The 26,219-nt window shown below is 41.1% G+C and overlaps 3 protein-coding genes across 5 annotated transcripts in view; 1 reads left to right on the top strand and 2 right to left on the bottom strand.

The window, feature by feature from the left end:
• The window catches only part of mrvi1 (murine retrovirus integration site 1 homolog), a 31,257-nt gene extending 25,732 nt beyond the window's left edge, over positions 1-5,525 (bottom strand). For both annotated transcript variants that reach the window (XM_034116659.1, XM_034116661.1), the window contains exons 1-13: positions 5,467-5,525; positions 4,991-5,052; positions 4,799-4,906; positions 4,529-4,709; positions 4,000-4,058; positions 3,868-3,913; positions 3,620-3,778; positions 2,744-2,861; positions 2,603-2,653; positions 2,001-2,078; positions 1,860-1,916; positions 1,713-1,772; positions 1,346-1,401 (exon numbers count right to left, since the gene is read on the bottom strand). In XM_034116659.1, coding sequence (XP_033972550.1) covers positions 1,346-1,401; positions 1,713-1,772; positions 1,860-1,916; positions 2,001-2,078; positions 2,603-2,653; positions 2,744-2,861; positions 3,620-3,778; positions 3,868-3,913; positions 4,000-4,058; positions 4,529-4,709; positions 4,799-4,906; positions 4,991-5,009 — 992 coding nt within the window. In that variant the 5' untranslated portion in view covers positions 5,010-5,052; positions 5,467-5,525. The remainder of the gene's footprint in view (positions 1-1,345; positions 1,402-1,712; positions 1,773-1,859; positions 1,917-2,000; positions 2,079-2,602; positions 2,654-2,743; positions 2,862-3,619; positions 3,779-3,867; positions 3,914-3,999; positions 4,059-4,528; positions 4,710-4,798; positions 4,907-4,990; positions 5,053-5,466) is intronic.
• A 511-nt stretch (positions 5,526-6,036) lies between these two features.
• Positions 6,037-16,044, top strand: ctr9 (CTR9 homolog, Paf1/RNA polymerase II complex component). Its single transcript, XM_034116652.1, has 22 exons — positions 6,037-6,208; positions 7,033-7,131; positions 9,169-9,408; positions 9,499-9,616; positions 9,697-9,786; positions 10,411-10,667; positions 10,768-10,875; positions 11,431-11,667; positions 11,789-12,007; positions 12,182-12,365; positions 12,461-12,549; positions 12,642-12,827; positions 12,992-13,079; positions 13,163-13,311; positions 13,403-13,519; positions 13,752-13,897; positions 14,005-14,076; positions 14,356-14,491; positions 14,620-14,763; positions 14,852-15,010; positions 15,104-15,216; positions 15,298-16,044. The coding sequence occupies exons 1-22, from the start codon at positions 6,164-6,166 to the stop codon at positions 15,713-15,715; spliced, it is 3,414 nt and encodes a 1,137-aa protein (XP_033972543.1). The 5' UTR covers positions 6,037-6,163; the 3' UTR covers positions 15,716-16,044.
• A 2,202-nt stretch (positions 16,045-18,246) lies between these two features.
• LOC117471365 (eukaryotic translation initiation factor 4 gamma 2-like) lies at positions 18,247-24,680 on the bottom strand. 2 transcript variants are annotated; one of them, XM_034116320.1, is made up of 20 exons: positions 24,576-24,680; positions 24,404-24,460; positions 23,955-24,080; positions 23,678-23,780; positions 23,467-23,595; positions 23,322-23,388; positions 23,058-23,209; positions 22,790-22,900; positions 22,525-22,707; positions 22,237-22,351; positions 21,968-22,131; positions 21,720-21,827; positions 21,419-21,529; positions 21,225-21,329; positions 20,923-21,138; positions 20,547-20,805; positions 20,229-20,433; positions 19,914-20,122; positions 19,711-19,832; positions 18,247-19,390 (listed from the first exon to the last, which is right to left on the bottom strand). In XM_034116320.1, the coding sequence occupies exons 7-20, from the start codon at positions 23,139-23,141 to the stop codon at positions 19,325-19,327; spliced, it is 2,058 nt and encodes a 685-aa protein (XP_033972211.1). In that variant the 5' UTR covers positions 23,142-23,209; positions 23,322-23,388; positions 23,467-23,595; positions 23,678-23,780; positions 23,955-24,080; positions 24,404-24,460; positions 24,576-24,680; the 3' UTR covers positions 18,247-19,324. The 2 variants fall into 2 exon arrangements, with proteins under 2 accessions (XP_033972211.1, XP_033972212.1); XM_034116321.1 differs by lacking the exon at positions 24,404-24,460 and having other exon boundaries at positions 22,237-22,375.
• Between the last annotated feature and the right edge of the window lie 1,539 nt (positions 24,681-26,219).

The raw sequence follows: 26,219 nt of genomic DNA, 5'->3' as shown, positions 1-26,219 counted from the left end.
GAAAATAAGGAGCCACTCCCCACGCCCTCATGCCCCTTTCACACCGGCGCTTTTCCAGCTCCAGCTCCTGCTCGGAGCTGGAGCTGGAAAAGCGCCGGTTTTTCCTGTTCACACCGCAGCGGCGGCGTCATAGCTCCGGAATGCGGTTCACTTCCAGCTCCAAAAAATTGTCGGTCCAGAGGCAAGAGCTTCGGAGCTATGACGCGGCGTCGCTTACGTCTCTCTTACGTCGAGGCGTGCAGGAAACCTTACTTTGACCATCCGCTCGCTGTTATTGATCATTGTGGAGAGCAGGCAGACGTTTGTTTGTTATTATAGCAGCTATCGGATGGAATTAATACATGGGCTGTACAGGTTGTCATGTCCGACTATCACAAGTAGAATCATAATGAAAAATACGCCGGTAAAATGTGCCTGTAGAAAACGGCTTAGCAAGTAGTCAGTTTAGCTTCGGTTGCTATGCTAACATCACCCATGTTATACCAGAGAAACTTTCATAACAGCGTTGTGATGCCAAACAGCGTCAATTCAGACTGACACACATTCACTTAAGGGGAACTGGGGATATGTATCAGCTGCTTGTGTGACAGTCAGACAGTGAATACTTTAGAGCCGTGTGAGCTAACCCGGAGCTAACGGGAGAATAAACTCCCGTGGAAGAGCAGCCAGCACTGCAGCGGTCGGTAAATGCCGCTGAAACACATTAATAAACAATGAACCACGGCACTCTGGAGAAAAGTATAAGGTTGGAGAAGTCGTTATTTAATTTAATCTGGCTTCGTATGATTAAAAGCAACACGATCATCGACCCGACGCAGTCCCCCGGCCCGTTGTTGTTGTGGGAGAAAATCAGCGACGTAAACTGTGACGTCATGACGCAGCAGCGGCAGCTCTGGGCGGTGTGAACAGAGCGGGAGCTGAAAAGGGAAACCGGAGCTGAACCAGAAAAGCTCTCGCGAGGAGCTAGAAAGGGAAAAGCGCTGGTGTGAAAGCCGCATGAGAGATATCTGGTTAAAAAGAACACAATGGTGCTCTAGGAGGAGATTCAGGCGATAAGGTGGGGGGGGGGGGTTACCTTGGTTGGTTATTGGCTAATGGTTACACAAGCCAAACAAATCGTTATGACATCATACACTGGCCTAAATCTGATAAGACAGGTTTTTATATAAATGGATCAGGACAAAAAGTGAGCCAATCTTATTTCTTGAAACTTTCAGAATCTCTTTACACAGAGGGGACACATGTTTATGTATAAAAGGCATGAAAAAGGGGATTTTCCATAATAGGTGACCTTTAAGTGTTGTTAGTTTTGTAGAAGAAATGCAGATGTGAACATGTTTAGTACCTCAAAAGAACTTGGTGTGAATGGTTCTGTAACTTAACCATCTCTGACTGCAGACCCTACAAAACCAGAACACATTTTATGTGGTGAACAACACGAACAGCAAAAACCTTTTAATAAAACAAGGAAATTCCAGACATTCATAACTTTGCCGAAATAAATCAAGTTTTGTTTTAAATTCTCGCATTAGGAAGCTGATAACTTTGCTTAACTTTGACATGCTTAATACTAGTTTCCTCTTTTCATGATTTAACATAATGTCTCTCCTCTACTCAATGGTATTAGAGGTCAAATAAGGTTACATTTGTTCCCTCTCATAGAGAACCATATTCAAATGCTGGTTTGTCTTTACTTTAGGACACATACGTACCTCAATCATGCTGTGATTCTCCATGTGGCAGTTCTTCATCTTATCCATGAGAATGTCTTTCTACACAGGAACATTTGAAGGTAAAGTTAAGATACAAAATAAAACGTTGACTGATATTTTATGGTGAAAATACCCAGATAGACCAACCTTTGCAATTTCTCTGTCTCTCAGCGTCAACATAACCAGGGTTTCCTCAAGTTCAGCCTGTGAACATTTAGATGTGTAAACCTAAATTAAAACACAATACACATAGGCAAACACTAAAGTGTCTTACTGATCTGTTCCTACCCTCAGCTCAGTGTTGGCCTTCCTGAGTTTGTTGAGACTATCTTCAGAACACGTCCTTTCAAAGGTCAGTTTCTCATTCTGTGAGGACAAAAGGAAAAAACAATCACCCTTTTTTAGATCCATTATCCACTGGATTAGAAACAGCAATGAGCATTCATATCAAGAGCAAATCAACAGTAGAGTAGTAGTTAAGGTTAAGCTAGTAAACAGTTTATGGTTCCTGGGAATCAGCCTCACAAACAACTAGACATAGTTTTCTCACATCTCACTACCTTGGTTAAGAAAGCTCAGAAACAACTTCATTACTAGAGGAAACTCATGACGGCAAAGTCCCCCTGCCAAATTAAAGTCAACTTGTACAGAGCAGCAGTAGAAAGCATCCTTGCTGAGAATATTACAAACTGGCGAGTATAGTACAAGGCCCAGGAGAGGAGTGCTCTGCAGCAGGTAACTAAAACCTCACAGATGATCATTTGTTAAAAGAAAATGTGGAGAATAACGGTCTACGATTGAAATGTTGCTGTGCAATCCTTTGTTGGCGAATAACAATAAAACAACTTTAAGGTGCCTACATTTTGGACGTACATTAAGATCTACGTTACCTTGTCTTCAAGCCTCCTGATGTGAACCTTCAGGCATTCAATCTCATTGCTCTGAAAATGATAATAGATTTACATTTAAATATTTGCCATGAAAAATGTAACTGAGAAGGTCACTGGGAGATGGTTCATTGTGTGTTGTACCAGTTTGGTGCAGCTGCTCTGGGTGCGGCTGGCCCTCTCCTGAGCCTCTTTAAAGGCCCGGCGGGTCTCCTCCAGTTCTTCTGTCTGGGATCTGGCTCTCACTGCTGACCGCTGAGCACTGCACACCACAAACAGAAACACATCACAGCTTATTGTTTTATTCACCTCTACTCACAACCAAAACACCCAAATATACAAGTAGGAGTATGAACCAAGATTTTATACTGGTTTTGAACCAGTATTTAGTTATTGGAGAAGTCAAGTGTTGTAGTTTCTTTATAAGAAACCTTCTTTACATCGTTATTGTTTTGGTCTGGTTCTATAACATAATATTGTTTGAAAGCTACACAAGTCAATACCAATATAAAATATAACAGGCCAGGGTATAAAAATACCATTTCATGTTTACGTTTTTTAAACTATGTGCACGACAGAAGAGATGGCCAGGCAGAGACACTGATCAAAGAGTTTTTTCGTCAATTTTTCTGCAGTATAAATTGTTCACTACTATTTGTAGTAGATAATGATTTGATTTATTTTACTATTTATCTGCCAGTAGCTTAGAGAAATGTCACTCAAATGTGTCAGGTTTTTTTCAAAATGTTGCCTTAAGTCTGAAATAAATGTATTATGTTGTATGTGGGATCTTTAATGTAAGACGTACATTTTTGTTCTCTGTTTTGTTACAGATTATAGTTAGTGTTACGGTTTGTGAGGGAAGTATACACCATAAGGATTACAAGAACTAATGAAACTAAAGGAGACAATGATGTGCTTTGGTCAACATACACAGTTTAATCCTACAAACTGTTACTGGAGTTAAATGAATGAAGAAAGTTCTTTAATTTAAAGAACATGAAAGTATTAATCCTTCACCTGGTCAGCTTTGCTCGCAGCTCAGTGACCTCCAGAGAGAGCTGCAGGTTGACGTCTTCACACTGAGCCACCGTCCTCAGCAGGCTGCTGTTCTGCTCACTCAACTTTCTGTGAGCGTGCTTCAGTTCAGTCACTGTGCCCAACAGGTCTTTTCCATCACTGCAGCAACAAACAGTGTGTGGTGAAGAACGACAACACGTTGATTACAGGAGGTAACATGCAGAGATTAAAGAAGGGAGATAACAAACCATAGACACTGGTGGCTTTCTGGAGAGGCAGCAGAGAAATCCAGTCCTGAAAGAAAATCTGGTTTATTAAAAACATTGTTTAATGTGATTGGGATGTTTCTCAAAAGTGTGAACAAAACAGTAACTGCCTACCATTTACAGGGACTTTAGAGGAGTCAGGCCAAGATACATGAGTGCTGTCCAAATCAGAACTGAAACACAGGAGGAGTTACGGTTAGTTCCCACATAATAGAAAATGCTGATTAATAAAATAATGAATTAACAAAACACTTTTTATACGATAATTATCACTGAGATATATTGCTAGAAAATGTGAGGGGAGGGGAGGGAAAGTGATTTCTGAGAAATAAGTAACACAGTTTAAAAATCCATCCATGTTGCGCATTGTTATACAGCTGAAAACAATTATTATTATTATTCTCGGAAATGTTTTGCTCTTTATGAAATGTATTGGTGATTGCATTTTACAACATGATGTAGATTATTAAGATTGTTATAAATGTGACAGTACAGATGTTTTTACGTCTACTAGATTTTCAGGTATTTAATCAAAATGGAACACATTGAGAGGACAACGTTTACCAATGTTAAGGTTGTCAATTATTTTAAAGGTAGTTTCTAAATCCAGATGAAGTTATGAACCAGTTGATGAGTGTCTCACCTGTCCTGGCTGCACTGTGCGATCCACTCCCTCATGATGGAGTGGAAAGTCTCTCTGCTCACATGAGGGTCCTGACAGTCCGGGTCGAGCAGCCACCGCAGGGCCGCCAGTCGGTCCTGCTCCGGACTCTGAGTGGTCATGGTCTGCAGGTACTGCAGCATGGTGGAGGCCAACACCTCCCCTGATGATGAGAGGGACGCAGGAGCCATGATTCACAGTCCTATGCTTATTTCAATGTATTTTTGTTCAAATCAACACACTCCTGTTTACCTGTGTTGGAGGTGTTACAGGCATTATACATGGTGTCAAGGAGTTCATGTTCAGAGAATCCTCCTGTGTCATTATTGTCCTCGAGCACATCCCTCGTTCCACTGCCAGCTGATTTAAGATTGGTTAGCACATATATAATAATGTTCTGTAAATATTTGTTTGATATAAGAACAAAGTAACTGCAACACTTACCATCATTGCCGTCAGACATTGTGCTTTTTTCTCCTGAATCCCTGGAGATGTTTCTACATGACCTGATTTTATAATAAAATCAAATGTTTTACATATCTCTACTTTCATTGTTAGGTCAAAAAGCAATAAACCCAGAGTAGAAAGAAAATGACTACTCTCCAGATCTGACTGCTTTGCATGTTTACATGGACGCAGTGGGTGTCATCCTACAATGACATTGAAAAATGTGACGTTTATTACCTCCCAAAAAGCCATTATGGTGGCAATACCGTGTTGAATAACATGTTTTCAAGAAGAGCACAACACAACTTAACCAAATATCCAATGCTAACAATGTATATTGTATAGTTAATAAAAAATAGATGACATGGTTAAATCATGTCTGTATTTACATTTTAGCTGACTGCTTTTGTTTATTATATAACAAGTAGCCATGAAAAAAGTATTTAAATAGAGAAACAAAGATCAAATGTTACCTCTTAGTCCGGGACAGCTCTTCTGAAAAGAAAATAAGATGGTAAAATTCTAAATCAGGAGGTGAAATTTCATTATGTTTTCCTTTGACTCACTGATGTTTGCACAAGAAGTCTCCAAGATGCCCATATGCTTGTTTCCAGTGCTTCACATCAAAACCAGCTGACATCCCCCCCAGCCCCCTCTCTCCCAATCCTCCTCCCCCACCCCACCTCACCTCATCCCTGTAGTCTGTGACAATAAAGCAGTGTAATATATTTTAAGCTTAACCAGTTTAATATAACAAAATGCAGCCTGCAAAACATTTCTACCAGATTTAGAAAATGGGAGTACATTTTGTACATTTTCTGCTGCTGAAACTTTGAGCTACATAGTTTTATTTGAAATAAATTCATAGGGAATCTGTTTGGTTTTCAACAAACTCACTAAAGTAATCCTGGAGATGCTGTATATATTTACATGAACATATTTTATCTCTCAGTAATTTTCTTAACCGTGTTTTCAGGAAAAGACAACATATATTCACCTCCAGGAGGAACACTCTCTGTATCCCCATCAACTTGCCCGGACACCATTTTCGTTACACCGTGTGTTTCCTGTCGGAAGCATGAAGTAGCCATCAACAGACAACGGGCTGTTGGATATTTTGTATATATTTTGTAATCATTCTGACTCAAAGTGGATATCTCTGTGGCCAAGATGTCTCGGGGATCCATCGAAATCCCTTTACGGGACACCGATGAGGTAAAACTCGGCTCAACTTGATGCATTTTGTTTGTTGACTAAGTGAACCTCGCTGCGCTGCTAGCCTTTAATGCTAACTCTGGCTAGCTTTAGCTGCAGCGGGAATATAAATTAATCATAGTGAGATATTAAGATATCTGGGAGTTAACCCGAATCTTAGATGCCAGTGATTTTTTTTTTTTTTTGCTGAAGGTACAAAAGTAACGAAACATTACTTCAGTAAACCATATTACTGTCAGCAGAAATATGAGCTTAGGCTCGTATGCAAGTTGTGAGCTCAGTTGTTTTGATGTTTTCTGCCAATGTCCTTCTCAATTAAGCAATTCACATTTAATCCAAAAGCTCATTTTAAATACAAATAAATAAAAACGTTCAATGAGTTTCCATATCTGATCAAAAGCTATTTGGTATTTTAACGTGCAACAGCATCAGTCAGTATCCTAACTCTCCATTGCATCCTTACTCTGTGTTATTAAAGTTATCTATATCAAATGAAACATGTTGGATGTTTATTAATAATATAAGTTGTTGCAATCATTAAAGTATAAATAATGTTTTGAATGCCAGACTGAGGTGTGTGCTGCTGTTGAGTTGCATTGATGTTGACAAATTGACAAAACATCCATGAAATCATTAGAACCGATGGGGCAAGGATAATACTGATGATATGTTAGCCTATCCAGTGAATTAAATACCTTTTATAAAACATGGTATTAATGAAAAGGTCATGTCATAATACACTAAATGTACTAATGGGCATGCATATTGAGGTTGAATTTTGTCAGACATTGATGCCCAGTGATTCAATAAATTGTGTCTTGCAGGTCATCGAGCTTGACTTTGACCAGCTGCCCGAAGGAGACGAGGTCATCAGTATCCTGAAGCAGGAGCACACACAGCTGCACATCTGGATCGCTCTGGCGGTGAGTCGATGAAGCTACCAAAGACTATATATTGATAATATATAGGGATGGGTACCGAGCCCCGGTATTAAACGGGCCCCGGGGCTGAATTATTAAAGACCGTGGTACCGTTAAGCTCCGATGTTATCGGTCTTTTTATGGCTACTGGAGACATGTAAAAAATATGTCATGTGTATTATTGCTAAACAAACATTATATTGCAGTTTTAGTGTCGCCAACTCCGTTTCTAATATGCAAAAAGACTGCAAAATGCGTCTATGATTATTTTGAGTATTTTCGATCTTTCCAAGCCAGACGAGAGATCTCTCTCCCCCGCCTGCCAGTTTACACACACTCAGCTGCTACATGCTTGCAACACACACACACACACACACACACACACACACACACACACACACACACACACACACACACACACACACACACACACACACACACACACACACACACACACACGGAGGAGATGGCAGAGAGAACGCGCTCCGAGGTGTGGTTAAACTTTACCCGTCTCGATGTGGACAATGCTCGTTACCAAAAGTGCAATAAGAGTTTAGCATGTAAGGGCGGTAACACGAGCAATTTGTCGAAACATTTAGCAAAAGTGCACCACATTCAGACGGAGAAATGCACCGCTTTCTAGTAGCTCTGTAGCCCCATCCACGAGTAACTTTTCCACGTCAGGTATTATGTATGCTAGCAGCAACACATGGAGTTAACTAAATTATACAAACATGGGTTGATGATTAGAGGTAACTGAGTTATTTATTTTGTTAAAGTTTCAGCTATTCTGTTTACAATTCTGTCATCAGATTATTTAATACGATTTGTTAAAACATTGTTGTTTCTTTTGATGTGAAATATTATGTATTTAATTTAAATAAAAAGCAATGTTAGTTTTGTTCACAATTTGTTTAGTTAGTTTACCTTGTTTTTTTCTCCAAAAGAACCGATAAAAGTACCGTGAAAAGACCGGATCGATAAGCGGTATCGATAAAAGTAGTAGTACCGTTAAAACCTTAACGATACCCATCCCTAATATGTAGTCGTAACATAGACTGTTTGTTAGCTTGGTGATTAAATTGAACACAACACAGGTATCAAGTCAAATCCCTCGTATGTGTGAACCTACTAGGGATGCCAGCGATTATTCGATTATTCGTTACAGTCTCCATAATCGAATATTATTTTTAAAAATCGATTTTATTAATATATTTTTTTATTAATATTTATGTTTTTCTTTTTTTTCCTGGTTTGGTTTCAACCAAAATATAGACTAATGCTAATAATAGTAATAGTATTAATAATTGTAAATGACCATTGATCACACCACCAGTTTGTTTTATTGTAAACTTGGAGGAAGCCAGCAGCGCAGACTGCTGCAGCCTGCTGCAGCCTGCTACACACCGACCCCGCCCCTCCCCTCTCCGTCGTGGAAGGAGGCGGTTTCCTTGAGTTTATGGCAAACGTGGAACCAGATTACAGGGTCCCGGGCCGTACTCTTATCAACTGTCTCAAAGGTGTCGATAACCACCGACGGGTGGACGGCACTCACAACTGAATCCTATGTTACCATAACCTGACATTATATCGATAGTGAATGGGAGATGAAGAGTGCGGTTAATTTAGCTGAGAGGCTCCGCAGTGCTCTGTGCCCTCGGAAAGGGTTTTTTCGGCGGCAGGACTAATCCTTAACCGGCTGCGCTCTCGCCTACACCCATACATACACACATAAAGTAGGCTATTTATTTAATTTATTTCAATGATGCTATTATTAATACTGTTAATACTGAAGAGCCCTTTTGTACCATGTACACATTCCAGTAAAAGAAAACAACGGAATACCATTTGTCAGTGTTTTTTTTTCCTCCTCCCCGGGGGGGGGGGGGGTGATTAATCGATTAATATTCGCCAGGGCTGTCCGATCTTCGATTTTGGTCATGGTCAGTTTCTGGCATCCCTAGAACCTACAATACTGGCAATAAACCTGTTTCTGAGGTAACAAACTAACATGTATCACATTACTCTGTCTTTTTACAGTTGGAGTACTACAAGCAGGGCAAAACTGAGGATTTTGTCAAGCTTTTAGAGGCAGCTCGTATCGATGGAAACCTTGACTACAGAGACCATGAGAAGGACCAGATGACCTGTCTGGACACATTGGCAGCTTATTATGTCCAGCAAGCGCGTAAAGAGAAAAACAAAGATGCCAAGAAAGAGCTCATCACGCAGGCCACGCTGCTGTACACGATGGCAGACAAGATCATCATGTATGATCAGGTCAGGAAAAAATAGATAATGACAGAAAAATACTACTGTCCACCTAATTTTGCATTGCAAGTAATCATAACATGCTGTTTAATCATTTAGAACCATTTGTTGGGACGAGCCTGTTTCTGCCTGCTGGAAGGAGACAAGATGGACCAGGCCGACGCTCAGTTCCACTTCGTCCTCAACCAGTCCACCAACAACATCCCTGCTTTGCTTGGTAAGATAATTATGAAAAAACAAGACATTAATCTTAAGCACAGTGATTTTTGTACTGAAATAATGGTTGTTGTTCAACAGGTAAGGCCTGCATCTCCTTCAATAAAAAGGACTACAGAGGAGCACTGGCTTACTACAAAAAGGCTCTGCGTACAAACCCCGGCTGCCCAGGTAAACACGCTACCTCTATCATCTTTAAAACAGAGCCATGTATTTACTTCTACATCATTATTAGTTTGAGGCTGGACGATTCCAGATATCATTATCTGAGTTGTTTGACTTGGACAAAGGTCCCTCTAATTTGGTTATATAGAGCTGTGAGAAAAGTACTTGTTCTGAGGAATTATATTTTACATTTTAAATGTACCTCTATGATCAAATAGAGTTTATAAATATAAACATTGAACTTATCTGTAAATCAAGGTAAATTATGATCAATATCTAAAAACACGTAGTTGAAATAAATAGAGTAAAACAGGACTGGAATTAACTTTGTTATCTATACCAAATGACCTATCTGTTATTTTTTGTCCCCAATGAAATCTAAGAAAATACCAAAATGCCCAGCAAGTCAACATCACACATTTAAACAACCACAAATATAAATGTTACATGTTTATGAAATGGTGAAATGGCTTTTTGCATAACCGCCAACAACTATGATAAGTATTTATTGGCTAATATATCAGCCAGGCTCTATTTCATGCTACTCCTATTAAAACAGTTCTCATACTCGAGTTGTGTTACAGATGTTTCTTCATCTATCTTTTCTCTTGTTCCCTTGTCTCTGTCCAGCCGAGGTAAGACTTGGAATGGGACACTGTTTTGTGAAGCTCAGCAAACTGGAGAAGGCTCGTTTGGCGTTTGGTCGAGCCCTGGAGCTGAACTCAAAATGTGTGGGAGCTCTCGTTGGTTTGGCGGTTTTAGAGCTCAACAGCAAGGAGCCCGATTCCATCAAGAACGGCGTGCAGCTCCTATCGCGCGCCTACACCATCGACCCCAGCAACCCCATGGTGCTCAACCACCTGGCCAACCACTTTTTCTTCAAAAAGGTAGTCAATAGTTTGATTTGTCATTGAAATACGGACACAGTTCTTTACGTTTGTGTTATAAACTGTTATTCACACCTGTGTGTTTTCTGTTTTCTACCAGGATTACAGTAAAGTGCAGCATCTGGCTCTTCACGCTTTCCACAACACAGAGGTGGAGGCCATGCAGGCTGAGAGCTGCTACCAGTTAGCTCGCTCCTTCCACGTTCAGGTAAGTTTCTAACTGATACTGACGCAGCCTGCTGTTTATTCACCGTGTTATAGCTGTATGTCTCTTAGGGCTGTGCAATTAATCGTATTTTAATCGCAATTACGATTTTGGCCTGCCACAATTACGAAAACAACATAATCGAATAAAACAATTATTTTGCTTTGCTAGGTTGTGACTGCACTGCAACATATTTGATCTCATTTATTTTGGTCTAATTTATTTGTATTTATCATATTTATATATGATTAGTAGCTTTTGGAAGTGCGCTCCAAAATATTTGTTGATCTTGTTTATTGGTATTTATTATTTTGATATTATTTATTTAAAGTTTTTCAGTTGAATTATACATTCAGGGTAATCAACAGTTATAAGATACTGTTCAAATTATTATTTGTATTTGTTTTAAAGTTCAATAAATGGATGTTTTCAAAGTCAATGAATAATCATATTTAATAATCGTGATATCAATTATTTACCAAAATAATCGTGATTATGATTTTTGCCATAATCGCACAGCCCTAATGTCTCTGATGTCTCTACTCTCTTTCTCTTCAGGAGGACTATGACCAAGCGTTTCAGTATTACTACCAAGCCACTCAGTTTGCCTCGTCCACCTTTGTGTTGCCCTTCTTTGGCCTGGGGCAGATGTATGTGTATCGAAGAGACAAGGAGAATGCTGCGCAGTGCTTCGAAAAGGTTTTGAAGGCCTACCCCAACAACTATGAAACTATGAAAATTCTTGGGTCTCTCTATGCGACATCTGACGATCAGGACAAAAGAGACATCGCCAAAGTACGTCAGAATATGTGATCGTTTTTGTAATATAGCGGCTTATTAAGACATTACATTACACTAGTATCTCGGAAATGTGTCTGGAATTAGCTCTAAAAGTTTCACTGTCTCTGTTCACTAGGGTCATTTGAAGAAGGTGACGGAGCAGTACCCAGACGACGTGGAGGCGTGGATCGAGCTGGCTCAGATCCTGGAGCAGACCGACATTCAGGGAGCGCTGTCTGCGTACGGCACGGCCACCCGCATCCTGCAGGAGAAGGTGCAGGCCGACGTGCCGCCCGAGATCCTCAACAACCTCGGGGCTCTTCACTTCAGACTGGGAAACCTCGGAGAAGCAAAGGTAGCTGTCGATATACAGCCCAGCTTATAACATGACACTGTAAAAAAAGCTTCATTATTGATTGACTGAACTGTACATCCATGGATCCATGACTATAAAGTGTGCAAAACAGTGTATTTTTTAGCAAAGACAACAGTGGTATTTAAAGCATGGGTCATCTCTTCCCTCCTACAGAAATACTTTCTCGCATCTCTGGAGCGGGCCAAGGCTGAGGGGGAGCACGACGAGCATTACTACAACGCCATTTCTGTCACCACCTCCTACAATCTGGCCCGCCTGTATGAGGCAATGAATGAATTCCACGAGGCTGAGAAACTCTACAAAAACATCCTGAGAGAGCATCCTAACTACGTGGACTGTAAGCATCATGAGCAACATCATATGGTAAAGTGAGGCCAAGAATAAAAAAGTGTTTGTACTCACTGAAGGATTGTCGGAATTTCTGTTCCTCAGGTTATTTGCGTCTCGGAGCGATGGCTCGCGACAAAGGCAACTTCTATGAAGCCTCTGATTGGTTCAAAGAGGCCCTGCAGATCAATCAGGTACTTTTCTTCACCTGTTGTGTTGATATCATAACAGCATTCAATCAAATGTGTGTCCAACTCTTTTCAACATGATCTGATGTTTGCTGCAGGATCACCCGGATGCCTGGTCCCTGATAGGGAACCTTCACTTGGCCAAACAGGAATGGGGTCCGGGTCAGAAGAAGTTTGAGCGTATTCTGAAGCAGCCGTCCACTCAGAACGACACCTACTCCATGCTGGCTCTGGGAAACGTGTGGCTGCAGACCCTGCACCAGCCCACCAGAGACCGGGAGAAGGTGCAGATTTGTTCCATTATGGCCTCACTTCTAAAAAGTCATTTCTGATGTGTGGGAAGAGGTGGGATGTATCTATGACAAAACACTGTGGGGAACACTTAATTGTGTGTGTGAAGAGGATTTATGGATCCCAAACTGAGTAATTGTGTTTTTTGTCTTGACAGGAAAAGAGACACCAGGACCGAGCCCTGGCCATATACAAGCAAGTCCTCCGAAATGACTCTAAAAACCTCTACGCTGCCAATGGCATCGGTGCGTTTGGTTTTACATTCTAATTATTGTATTTGTTAAACTGTACATGGAGGACGTAGCTAACATAAAAACCTCGTGTCCAGGTGCCGTCCTCGCTCACAAGGGCTTCTTCAGAGAGGCTCGTGACGTGTTTGCACAGGTGAGGGAGGCCACAGCTGACATCAGTGACGTCTGGCTGAATCTGGCTCACATCTATGTGGAACAGAAGCAGTACATCAGCGCTGTGCAGATGGTAAGGGCCTCACTTGTGATTATTTTTACAAAAATGATTAGCTTTGACAGGTTTTGGTCAGTCCATTTGACCATTTAATTCTGCTCCACAGTACGAGAACTGCCTGAAGAAGTTTTTCAAGTATCAGAACACAGAGGTGCTGCTGTACCTTGCGAGGGCACTCTTCAAATGTGGGAAACTCCAAGAGTGCAAGCAGATGCTCCTGAAGGTAACATGAAGAAAAACAATGCTGTGTAGATGAAATTATTTTTGCTTCTTTCTTGTACACAGACACTTTAGATGCACGTTTATACATGCAACAGGAATTGGGTTTCTCTGATGGCAGTTTGTGTTGCTGTTACAGGAAGAACAGGGAGATGAAGGATTTGATGAAAATCCTTCATCTTGTCCTACAATATGAGGGGAGTATAACTTTGTTTCCCTGATGTTTCTCCAACTAGGCCCGCCACGTGGCGCCCAGCGACACGGTGCTGATGTTCAACGTGGCGCTGGTGCTCCAGAGGCTGGCCACGCTCGTGCTGAAAGACGAGAAGAGCAACCTGAAGGCTGTGCTCAGCGCTGTCAAAGAGCTGGAACTGGCTCACAGGTATTAGACTTGATTTATACCCCCCGCCCCTCCCCCTCTAGTCGGATCGTCTGGCTATTCTGTGTGTAATCCTGCAATTTGATCATCTCTTCCTCCTCCGCTCTCAGGTATTTCAGTTACCTCTGCAAGGCTGGCGACAAGATGAGGTTTGACCTCGCTCTCGCTTCCTCTGAAGCCAGGTCAGTCTCATTTCATTCTGTTCACAGTATATATACATGCAGGAGCGTTTATTTTGTGGTTTTAAGGAACATTACAATTATTTCTGAATGCTACAATTATGTTCTGATGTAATAATATGAAGACTTGTTTTTTTATTTGTATTTGATGTAGTTCCGATTGCTCCACCCATATAGACCATGTGTTTGGTTTTTGTTCAGTACATATGCAGTTTAAGCCTTACGGATACATGTTTTTGTTTATTTAAAACCTTTCACGCTGTGTGTGTTGTGGGATTGCAGGCAGTGCTCTGATCTGCTCAGTCAGGCTCAGTATCACGTGGCGAGAGCCAGGAAGCAGGATGAGGAGGACAAGGAGCTTCGTGCCAAACAACAACAGGAGAGGGACGTACTTCGTCAGCAGATGATGAAAGAACGGGTACTTATGGAGCTGCCTTCCTAAAACGTTTTTGTAGAAACTGAACATGGCTAGGTTCTTCTATTACATTTGGAGGTACAATGAAGCACTTATTAATTGGTTGACTTGTCACCCTCAAACCTTGTTAGACGGATAAGCGCAACAAACAGGTGGAGGAACAGAAGAAGCTCTTGGAGCAGAGAGCTTTGTACGTGGAGAAGACCAAGGGCCTGCTCAGCTTCACAGAGGGATCAAAGGAAATGGGCAAAGAAAAGAGGAAGGGCGGTGGACGTGTGAGTATTTATGCAACAACAACAAACTACTATCTATCAGAACACAGCGTGGAGAACACACTTCATATTTGTTTTTTTACTTTCTAAGCGCAAGAAAGGCGACATTGATGAGTTTGTCAACGATGACTCTGACGAGGAGAAGGAACTGAGGAAGAAGAAGAAGAGAAAGGGCGGCAGTGATGATGAGGAGGGAGGATCGCGGCCCAAGAGGCAGCGTAAACCCAAAGAGCGCAAGAGGATGGAAAAGGTACCTTGAGTTTTCTTTTATTTTTTCCTTCTTGAAATATGTTTTTTGTCCTTATTTCCTACACATTTAACATTTTGATTATTTATTTTTTAGTCCCAGCCTGAGCGCCTACCACCGTCTCTCAAAGGAAAGATCAAGTCCAAGGCGATCATCTCCTCTTCTGATTCTTCTTCAGATGAAGATGGGCTGAAGATAGCTGAAGAGAAGTAAAAAAAAAAAAAAGAACTGACACGTAAACAATTGTGTGAATCAACAGGAAACTAATGAGTGCTTTTTCTCCCCTACAGACAACAAAAAGACAGTGGTTCAGGGTCTGATAACGATGGCGGCCACAAGACGCGCATTGCGTCTGAGAGCGAGTCAGATGGAGGTAAGAACCGCTCGGGCAGCGAGGCGGGCAGCCCCCGGCGCTCTGCGGGCAGCCCCCGGCGCTCTGCGGGCAGCCCCCGGCGCTCTGCGGGGTCCGACGACTCTGGCAGTGACCGTCCAGTGAAGAAGAGGAGGGTGCAGCGACAGTCTGACTCCGAGCAGTCTGACAATGAGAGCAAGAAGAGTCGGTCGGGATCTGAAGACGAGTCCCGGCCCGCTTCGCCCGCCGCAGTGTCGGAGCGAGGATCTGAGGCGGGGTCCGACAACGAGGGCTCCCCCCGCCGCTCCAACAACGCCTCTGAACGGGAAGCCTCCAACAATGACGACAGCGATTAAACCTTCCTCACATAAAACTCTTGAAATCTGCATTTTTAATTTTCTATTATGAGCAGGGATTTCTGTCTGTGCGATATCTGGGAAATTAGCCTAGAGACAAGTGTAGTTTCTGTTGGCACAGCTTCTGGTGTATTCCTAACGTCCTGTCAGAATTCTGTTTGAACAGTCGCTGTGTTTTGTTAAAGATGTTTTGTTAAAGACAGATCAAATCATTTGAAATAAACTAAAAGGAGTAAATGCCTATTTTCTATGTCATATGGTCGGACAACACACTGACCCAAAAATGGGAAGATGCTTCAACAAAATGTCAAATAAATATAAAAAACAAGCATTGTGTGAGATGTGGGTTGATACATTCTGCTCCTGTATATTCCACTACACAAACATAGGACCAAAATATAGATAGTGTTGAATATTTTGTGATTTTTATTAAAGCAGGATTCTTCTTGAGTAAGGTGTTTCTAAAAATACAAGTGAGTTGGAAGTAAAATAAGTCATATCTGGTGAGCAGATGAATTCTATCATCTTTACTTAACCCCATGATGTTTTTCCCTTAAGGGGGTAGGAGTTCGCCCGCAACCGTACACTCACAGTTGGGCTTGGTGACCAACTTCTCGCTTGGTTTGGAACAGCACATTTTTGGCCGACCCTACACATGTGCAAAACGGAGTGGAGGTGGGTAGGGAGAGTGTAAGGGTCGGTTTGGAAATGGGCGATAGTTCCTTAACTTAGGACATGTTGATAATTTCTCCTTCAGCCAACATGACCCATAAGCTGATAGAACATTTGATTTCATTCTGCAACTACTCGAACGTTGTTGCAATTAGCTCTTATATAATTTAAACCAAAGTTGTGTGCACTCCTCCATACAAGCAATAGCAAAATGATTCAGAAATTGAAACTATGATATGGGTTTAGTGATAAGATAAGAGATAAGCTTGGACTTTCATCCCGAAGGAAATTGTTGTGCCAGTTAAAAAAATACAATAAACACAGCAGCACAATAATAATAAAACTGTACACTAGCAGTGCAGTAAAAAGAGCAATTCAATAACTACAGGAAACATAGATGGTCACATAATTAATGTAAATATTACCAGTATTTAGTAGTGCAAAAACCGTAGTGGTAGTTACGTAATTGCATGTTATTTATAGAACATTATTAATAATAATATTGCACGTTATATAGCGGAGTGTTTTGTAATGATGGTAATGGTATTTATTTTGCACATAGTGTTGGTGAGGAGGTTCTCAGTTCCCTTTACTGAAGGTTGAAGAGTTATAGAGTTTGATGGCCACTGGGAGGAAAGACCTCCTGTGGCGCTCCGTGGTGGTCTCAGTCTACAGCTGAAAGTGCTCCGGTAGGAAACCAGTGTGGCATGCAGGGGGTGAGACTCGCTGTCCAGAATGTTGAAAGGTTTCCTCAGCATTCTCCTCTCCGACATCTCTGCCAACGACTCCTGCTCCACTCCTCACGCCTGCTCTCCTGATGAGCTTGATGAGTCTGTTGGCCTCAGCTGTCTTCACCCTGCTGCCCCAGCACACTACAGCAAAGAAGATCACCCTGGAGACCACCGAGTCATAAAACATCTGCAACATAGTGCTGCAGATGTTAAAGGGACCTGAGTTTCCTGAGGAAATACAGGTGACTGGCCTTTCTTGTAAAGGGCGTCAGTGTTTTTATTCCTGATATACAATTAAATGTATTTATCAGATTAAATGTTTAGAAATGCATGAGACAAATCAAAACGTTTGTTGTTGCTCAGATGTACACAGCAAGATTTAGACTCTGCATTGATCCCATGCTAGTACTAGGAGCAGTAAGGGGGTCCGCTGCCCAGGAGGCACCTGGCCCTCCCTGAGGCCCCACTTCCCCCCCCGGGCCCTGCAGATTACTTTGTATGTTCTGGGACTTGGAACCAGTTTCCAACGCCAAGTCCCTCCGTACAGAGGAACTGAAGTGAACAATTAGCATCTTGTGTTTGATTTCCTACAATTGTTACTATACATCAGCACCAGAGGTGGAAGTACTTGGATCTTGTAAGTAAAAGTAGACATACCAGAGTGTAGGAATACTGTTACAAGTTAAAGTCCTGCATTTGTAAGGTTACTGAAGTAAAAGTACTAGCATCAAAATGTACTTTGAGTACCAAAATGAAAGTACTTGTGAAAATGTGTCCATTTCAATATATATATATTTTTTTTTTATACCTTTTGATTACAACTATTCATCATCTAAGATGGTAAAAAGGCAGCTTGTTTTAACTAAAGGTACAAAATAAATGTATTGAGTAAAAAGTTAAAGTACACGATTAACCTCTGAAATGTATTGGAGTAAAAAAACATTAGATTGAAGTACTCTAGTACAAGCATCAACTACTTTATAATAAAAAAAATAGAAATGATCTGACAAATAATCACTAATTATATATAAAACAAAAAGGTGACCAAAAAAAGTTTAGCCTTAAGTGTTCAATCATGCAGGTAAACATTCCAAGGAGACTTGAGGGAAATAAATCTTGAAGACGATGTGATGAACTGTTAAACTTTATTCAAGGTTGATCTGTAGTTGTACACTTAACTTCTTGCACTAAACGTTACAGTGACACCCCAAGGAGGGAGAAAGTGTACACATACAGTACATTCTTTGTAATTTCATGAAGATAAAAAGACCATTTAAAAACTTGACAAATATGGCAAACCGACGTAAAATTTCCACTCATGGTGGTGAACAACTGTTGCACAGGAAACTAAGCTTTGGCTGTCTCAATGTTAAAACCGAGACATTCAAGTATAGTCCGAGATACATTAGAGGTATATCCATATGAATTGATAAATTAAAAAGGCCACACAGATTAATTCCTAACAGCACAAAAGTTTTGTACATAAAAAGCTCTTGATTCTCTGAACTTAATGTGGGTCACTAAAGAAATCACTGTGCAAATCAAAACAGCCCATTTTTTGTTAGTAATCGTCAAATCCAGATCGTTTGAATTCAGACAGAATGTTCTGCTTTTTAGCACAAGAAAACCATTATAATTATGGCAGCCCAAAACTGCACATGTGGATAGTTTTAACAAATCAAGAAAAGTGTATCTTACTATTGCAACGACTCATGATGTTGAGCAAAGTGCATCTAAAAACTGATTTAACAATTGCAGACAAAACGATGAGAAGCCTCTTTGCAATTCGTTAGAGCCTTTTCTCTTTTGTAAACAGTTTGAGTAAATAGTTATGGCAGCACTTGGTGACTCCTACCAGATGGAAACGGTGATAAATGGGTCAGGGTTGGTGCTGGTACGGTTTGCTGCTAAATACTGCCTACTGTTAAAGAAAACATAACCCAAGATTGAAATGTATAAAACATCTGCTGCAGGACATCAAACTATATCAAAGGTTAGAAAGGAAAGCATAAATACAATATGAATATTAGGGTGTGATGCTGGCTTGATCTGGCAAAACATTTCTTAGTGGAATGAATTGTAACAGTGGAAAATATTCATAAACAAGGAGAGGGGAGGAGTTAGAGTTTAGAGGGGGAAGGGCAAATGGAGACATGTAAAAAAATTATTCATTGCATCCTGATAACACATGGCTTTGGCCTGTTCCTCAGTACTCTTCATCCTCAGACTCTTCTTCCTCTGCAGTCTCCAGCCAGGTCAGCCACTGGTTCACCTGCAGCATAAAACACAATGTCAAGTTAGTTATGATGACACCAAGTACAACACATTCATTGGCTTTTGAGGAGTACACTTGCATGCTAAATAATACTAGAGTTTGAGTCTTTTTGTCAGTATTCATATGGAACGTGGTTCATTCCTCATCTGTATATCTCATGTTAAAATCATCTAATCGTCCGTGTGCAGATGTGACTGGATTGTGATACCATTCAAATGTGAGCTTAACAGAACATGGTGTACAACTGCGTTCAATGGTAGAGAGATATTAAGAGCGATAAATAATAAAGATCCTGTGAGGACTTCACATCAAATTACCTGAAATAATGCTTTTCCCTTCCCTGGATACTCTGAGGTGACATCTTCTTTCCATGAGAGGAAGGCTTCTTCTTCGATTATTTCCATGTCGTAAAAGTTGACAAAGTAGCGCAGTAACATACCTGGAAGAGAAGAGCAATCAGATTCTGCACTAAAGTGTAACACCTTCTCTGCTGCACTTCATAACAGGTGTGTACTCGTACCTTTGGGGAACCCCTTGGTGTTGCAGTGAACCTGCAGGGCATACATCGCTGCGACTTGCAGCTCAATGTGATCGTGGAGGAACTTCTGCATCACGGGCTTGAAAGACAGCATCTGCTGCTTTTCTTCATCCAGCTGCTCCTTGGTGGGCGCTGAGAGCTGCTCTTCGTCATCGTCTGGGTTGATCTCATAAGCAATGTACTGCAAGAAACTGGCAGAGCAAAACAAATGAATAAACTGAGTTTGAACAAAGCAATACGTCGTTTGGGGTTAAATCAACCAATCATTCAATGGGTTATGAATAAAGTATATTTTACCTGGTCATAAGGATATTGACAAAGCCTTTGTCAGTGTGGAGTTTCGGAGAGATGTTGTCTTTGATCCACTTGTAGATGGACTGTGGGGAGGGGTCTACTTTGATCTGCTTCAGCAGCTCCTTCTCCAGTTTCATCAGTGGGAACAAAAAGCTGAGACCTTTTCCATCGAGAATCTCCAGCATCCGGTCCTTGTTCTGGTCGATTTCTATGGAAGTATAAAAAGAAATACCAGTTAGTAACAGCAAAAGATGCTTCAATAGGAAAACATTTACATCATTTAGCACTGCATCACTGAACCCAGAGCAGGTTTGGACATACCAGGAAGCATCTTCTGCATGTTGACATGGCTCAGCTGGAACAGGTCTCCCAGCCACTCACGGTCCTTCAGTTTGACCAGCTGCTGCAGGCAGAGCAGGAATAGAGGGAAGTGTGCTCCGTTCTCCAGGTGATGGGCCAGCTCTGCGATGGTGACCAGTTCAGCTATGATCGCTCGTGCTGCAAACTGCGCCAGGTAGGACTTCACCAGGGGGATTTCTTCCTCGATCTTGGGACACTGGTCCAGAACACTCAAAAATGCCTAACAAGAATACAAATACAAGTGTTAGTGTCGAGCAACAGCTTGATATCCAGGGAGTACAATTACAAATATGGTATTTTCTTATCAATTTTCAAAGATGAGGGCTACAAAACTGACCTGCAGTAGATTTTCACCAGTGGCGTGGCCCTCGGTGCAGATGGCATGGACCAGGGTGCTCGCATGTTCTTTATCCTCATCTGAACGATCGAGAGAATAGACTACGATCTTGTTCAGCATCTCAGACAAAAAGTGTTTTGGAGCCTTCATGTCCCTCACAGCATTCACTGCCTCGTCGACATTCTTGCTGTTCAGGTAATCTGCCACCAAAGTCTCCTAGAATGGAAAGGAAGGTCAGATACATTTTATGCCGGACATGCAGAATAGTGATAATGACACAAATCTCAGAGATAGAAACGTACGGTCATCTTGATCAACTCTTCCTTTGTTGGGGGAGGTTTTTTAGTCAACTTGGCTGGCTTCTCCTGGATTGGAGGAGGGTTGGTTTTCAGGCCAAGCTGTGGAGACTAAACAAAGAAAGCCAAATGACTACCTGTTCTCTGGAACCTGAAGTTTCCATATCAGTTCATCATGTTTTAAAATATACAAGTGTTACCTGTCCAAGAGGAGGTCCTTGAGCACTTGAAGGAATCATAGGCATCTGTGGCTGCAGTTTTGGAATTTGTTTCTTACTCAAGATGAACGACTGCGCGGGCCTCAGACTGATCTAACAAAGGGGTAAAAACAAGAGCAAGGTTTTAACAACAACAAAGTGACATTACTTTAGCATTCTTAACTTAAGCTGAATAATATCGGTCTGAAACAATACAACTTTTATAAATAGATACCAGACTAACCCTAATACACAAAAGTCCAAATCAGTAACCCTTTTAGATTGTCAATGTATGTGGTTGTACCTCTTCAGCATTGACCTTCCCCTTCTTGACAAAACGTGGAGCCAAATCCTTAGACTGCATCTGCACTGCGTGATTCTGTTTGTGGTTGAACACTGGTGAACCCTGACCCTTTATAAAAAAACAATGTATTTTTATAAGTTTACTTAAAAAAAAAAAAAAACACCCTAATCTTGTTAGAGTAACTATAACAGAGTAGTGAGAAGTAAAACAAACCTAAAAAAAAATCACTGTAGTTGAAATTTACGTACCTGGCTTGGTTTTGTATACGGTTTGCTTCCTGCTTCAAACTGAGGCTGGTGTGACCCATTGCCGTTCCCATTGTGGCCGTTGTAGAGTGGGTTTGTGCGATGACGCCCCATGGTGGGGGAATAGTGGTCCTGTATGACTCCTGGACCTGTACCAATGCCACTTCCTATACAAAACAAGACACCAAACATTAAAACTCAACCATTAAGGGTAAGTCCCTAGTAGGGAGGTAGTGCAACTCATTACTGAAGGGGTTAAAGCTCGGACATACCTGGCATTTGTCCAAACATATCAGCCAGCCCACCAAGAGTTTCCCTGTCAAACTTGATCCTGGTTGGCAGGTAGGAGTTTTCATTGAAGAATTCATTCCTCATTCCATCATTTGACTGTGGAATAAAAACACCCAAATCCTGTAAAGCACAGTTGGAATCCGGTCAGAATCGGGGGATATAGATAGTATACCGACTTCACTACCCACGTTAAGACACTAGTCCACTAGAAAAAGGTTCAGTAATTTAATTCCACACATTGCACCCCAAAGTGGATCAAAAAGACCCACCTTTACTGCTTCCTGACGAACTTGGTTGATCGTCTTTGGTCCGTTGTCAGAATACGCCTTGCGAGCAGACCAGTTGTTAGCGCGCTGCTCCACTGTGTTCTGCAGCAGGAAACGAATCCTAGCTGGCAGTTCCTTGTTGATGGTTAAGGAACGCATGCGGCTAAAATACTGATCCATCAGAGACTGGAAGGAGAATGTCTTTGTTAGTAACAAAAGAGACCAAAACAGTTTAAAACAAGATACAGCTGTTTTTCCAAATACTCACCCTAGCCTTTTCATGATCAAGTTTAGGTCCCACTGTTCTCATTATCTGACAGAGGCATTCCAAGTCTTCACCCATATCCTTAAGTTGGACTCTCTTCTTCTTCTCCAAAAGCTGAAGAAAGAAACATTATAAAATACATATTACAATTTCCTTCACAGCTGTTGAGGAGAGTTTGAAAATATAATGTACTGCTAATCCCATTTGGGAACAATCAAGTGATTACAAATTAGGTTAACAATTAAACTGTAACAGTTTGGAGAGAACTTACTGTTTTGATGCACTTATGAAGGATAGATTCATGGATGAGTGAAAGTTTGCCAAGTTCCCCGATGAATTTGATGTTGCCGAGCATCTTGTGCTTTGCAATATTGCGCTGCTCCTCCTCCTCAGAGGTGAGTGGGGCCTCATTTTTCTCAAAGGCTACAGGAAGGGAAAACAATCAAATGAATGCAAGACCACAATACATTTTTTTTTTATGACTATGATATGATAATTTTTTTTTAACCGACCACCTGTAATAAAATTCACTTACTTTCAACATTTTTGGCGCGGTTCTCAAACTCATCTTGAAGCTTGGAAATCAGAAGCCTTCTGAAGGTCTGTAAAAAGACAATGTGTTAAAATTAGACAGTATTCAAGCATATTGTTGTAGGAATCTTATTGAAATATAAACTTACAGTATTTTGCTTTTGTGTTCCTGGATTTTCTGCCGGATCTTCAAAGTTTGGTGCATCCTCTGCCAGGCGTAGGCATAGTTGAGCGTATAACTGACTATACTTTGGCTCTTCGAGGGCTTTGTCAACAATCTGAAGGTAAAAAAAAAACAGATTAGAAGACAATTTTAATGGAATGAATAGTTCACAAGTGCAGCTAAATGAGAATACTCACCAACAAGATGGTTCCTTTCAAGATCAGTTTGGACTCTACACCCACATTGAGGAGCTCCAGGCATAGTTTGTCAAACTTCTCAGGAGTCAGCTTATTAAGTATGCTATAAAAAGAGGAAGAAGGACATGGTTGAAAGAAGTCAGTCTTTGCAAAGGCAACGCGTACAATACGTTTAAAGCAAATGATCTTTAATTGGCATGCAAGTCCATCTCAAAATGGTAGAAATGCATTAAGTTTTTAACAGAGGAAAAAAAAGTGAATTTTATTCGAAACATACCCTCTCACTTTCCTGAAGATTGCGTCATATTGCCCTTTCTCGTTTGAGGAGTTGGCATCTCGTCTAGTGCTTCGAGAAGGTACCCATCTCTGAACGCCAGATCCTGGGGCTTTCCCCAGGAACTCGCTGCAATGAACACAAAACAATGTCAATACTAACAGAAATAGTGTATGTAAGAAACAGAGATAATGAATTAACTGAATCAATCTGAACCCCTAGTGAAGCAGTAGAATGCAAAACTAAAGGATTTATAATATCGGTTTAATTCTAAAAACCACCAGGACTGGTGTAGAGCCATATAACAATGTCCAGAGACACCATTTTGCTGACAGAAAATTGATATGAAAGAGTGGTACTAAACTGAGTTGGAATTGTAATGGATTAAAAGATAATTTAAAAAAAGTCTAGTGACTAGGTGTTCCATGTGAAAGGAAACTTTGGAAAATCACCTGTTGCCGACAGTCTTGGGATAGTGCTGAGGTGCACCCCCACCTCCTCCCCCTACACTGCGATACAAAAAAAGAATAAAAAGGTTTTAACTTAAGAGTCGAGAGCCTATTGCTTTATTGAGCTACTGTAGCTGTTTATCAGTTTAAAATAGTGGATGTGTAATGGTAATACCTGAAACGAGAAGGCCCCCCTTGTGCGACGACACTCTCCACTTTGGCGACTTGACAAAGTATAGTTGAAAAGAATAATGTTCCGGGATAGGGAAGGAAAGAGCGTTCTAGAAGAAGAGACAGATACAAAGTAACACATAAGATGACAGCTAATGGGTTATAATGCAAATTATAATCAAACGGTAAAGATATGAGTCGATATTATTCATTTTTGTATTTAAGGCCTGGTGGATTTGATCGAAATTGTTGTCCGTTAACGTGCATCTGGGTCAATGCTAGCTTAGCTGCTAGGTGATGTTAGCATATTACGTTGGCGGAGCTGTGTCTCCGTCTGATATCCCAGTCGCTTTGTTCGTGTGATTTACCTTAGGTCAACCCTGAAATCCGAACAGTCTTCAGCGACAAACCGCAATCTATCCTTGTCCCGATGTACCCTGGCTCACCTTAACTAAACCAAACCGGGCGGATGGCAGGGCTACAGGAAACCGGGATTACATGTGCCTCGTTGGAATTATCCACGTGAATGTACGCAAGGGTTCATATGAACCCAATTTAGGGTCATTTGGAATTAAATAATTGGCCAAATCATTCCCAAAGCTAGTACGTTTTTCTTACTGCTCTCCCATACGATAGGGATAGTATTCCTCAAAAAGATAAGAAAAATATGGATTGAAACTATGAGATTTGTAACGTTTGGTATATTATTATAATCGATTAAACTCAGTGTGAATTCAGGCATACAACTCATTTGACTGTAGACGACAGAAAATCTCATCAGCTGATTTTATGAGGTCTTTGTTCAGACACCGGATGTCCACACACAGCGACATCTTGAGGGGTTTTGTTTAGCAGGCCGCCGGTAAGCTAACAGCTAATAATCTGTAAACAACTATTAGAATCCAATCGAGTATTTCCTGACCGTCAAAACCGTTTAGTTCAACGTGTCAACGAAGCAGTTTACGCCACATTTTAAGAACACGTTTATTTCAAATATCACAAAATGCTGGTCGGTTTTAAAAACACGAAGTTCCTAATCAGAGACCGGTCGATTAGCTGAGTTAGCTTAGCGTTAACCAGGCTAGAAAGACACCGACAAATATCTTACCTTACAAAGGGAACGTCAGTGTTATTTTTTTCTTGTCAAACAAGTGAAAAAAAAAAAAAGACAGTAGAAAATGGAGCTCAAAAAGTCGTGTTGAAACCTAGAAGGTTTGTTAATTTGGATGAAACACGACGGTTCAGATCGTGGTAGCTAGCAGCTACAGCGAAGAAAGAATGCTGACTGTCCAACTACGTCACACGGAAGCCGCTTTTTGTATTGTGGCCGGCTCACACGTCAGCAGGCCCCCCCCCCCCCTGGCGACGTCACTTACGTAAAAACTCACGCACGTTTCGCAATCTGTCTCATCCGGTCTCATCCCACCCATGCTCTCATCAGAGCAGTATCAGAATACCTTTATTAGGCCCACGGAGGGGAAATTTACATTTTTCACAGCAAGTAAACAGCCAAATATTTATTAATATTATTTAAGAAGCATTCATAAAAAAAATATATATAAAAAATTGTAGGAATTACACAATTTACAAAATACAGTTCCAGTAACAGTTTTGTGATAGCGGCCAGGTGAAAGTATAAAAGGTTGTT

The sequence above is a fragment of the Trematomus bernacchii genome, unplaced genomic scaffold (assembly GCF_902827165.1).
Source record: "Trematomus bernacchii unplaced genomic scaffold, fTreBer1.1, whole genome shotgun sequence".
Taxonomy (NCBI): domain Eukaryota; kingdom Metazoa; phylum Chordata; class Actinopteri; order Perciformes; family Nototheniidae; genus Trematomus; species Trematomus bernacchii.
This window is presented reverse-complemented; position numbering and strand designations above follow the sequence as displayed.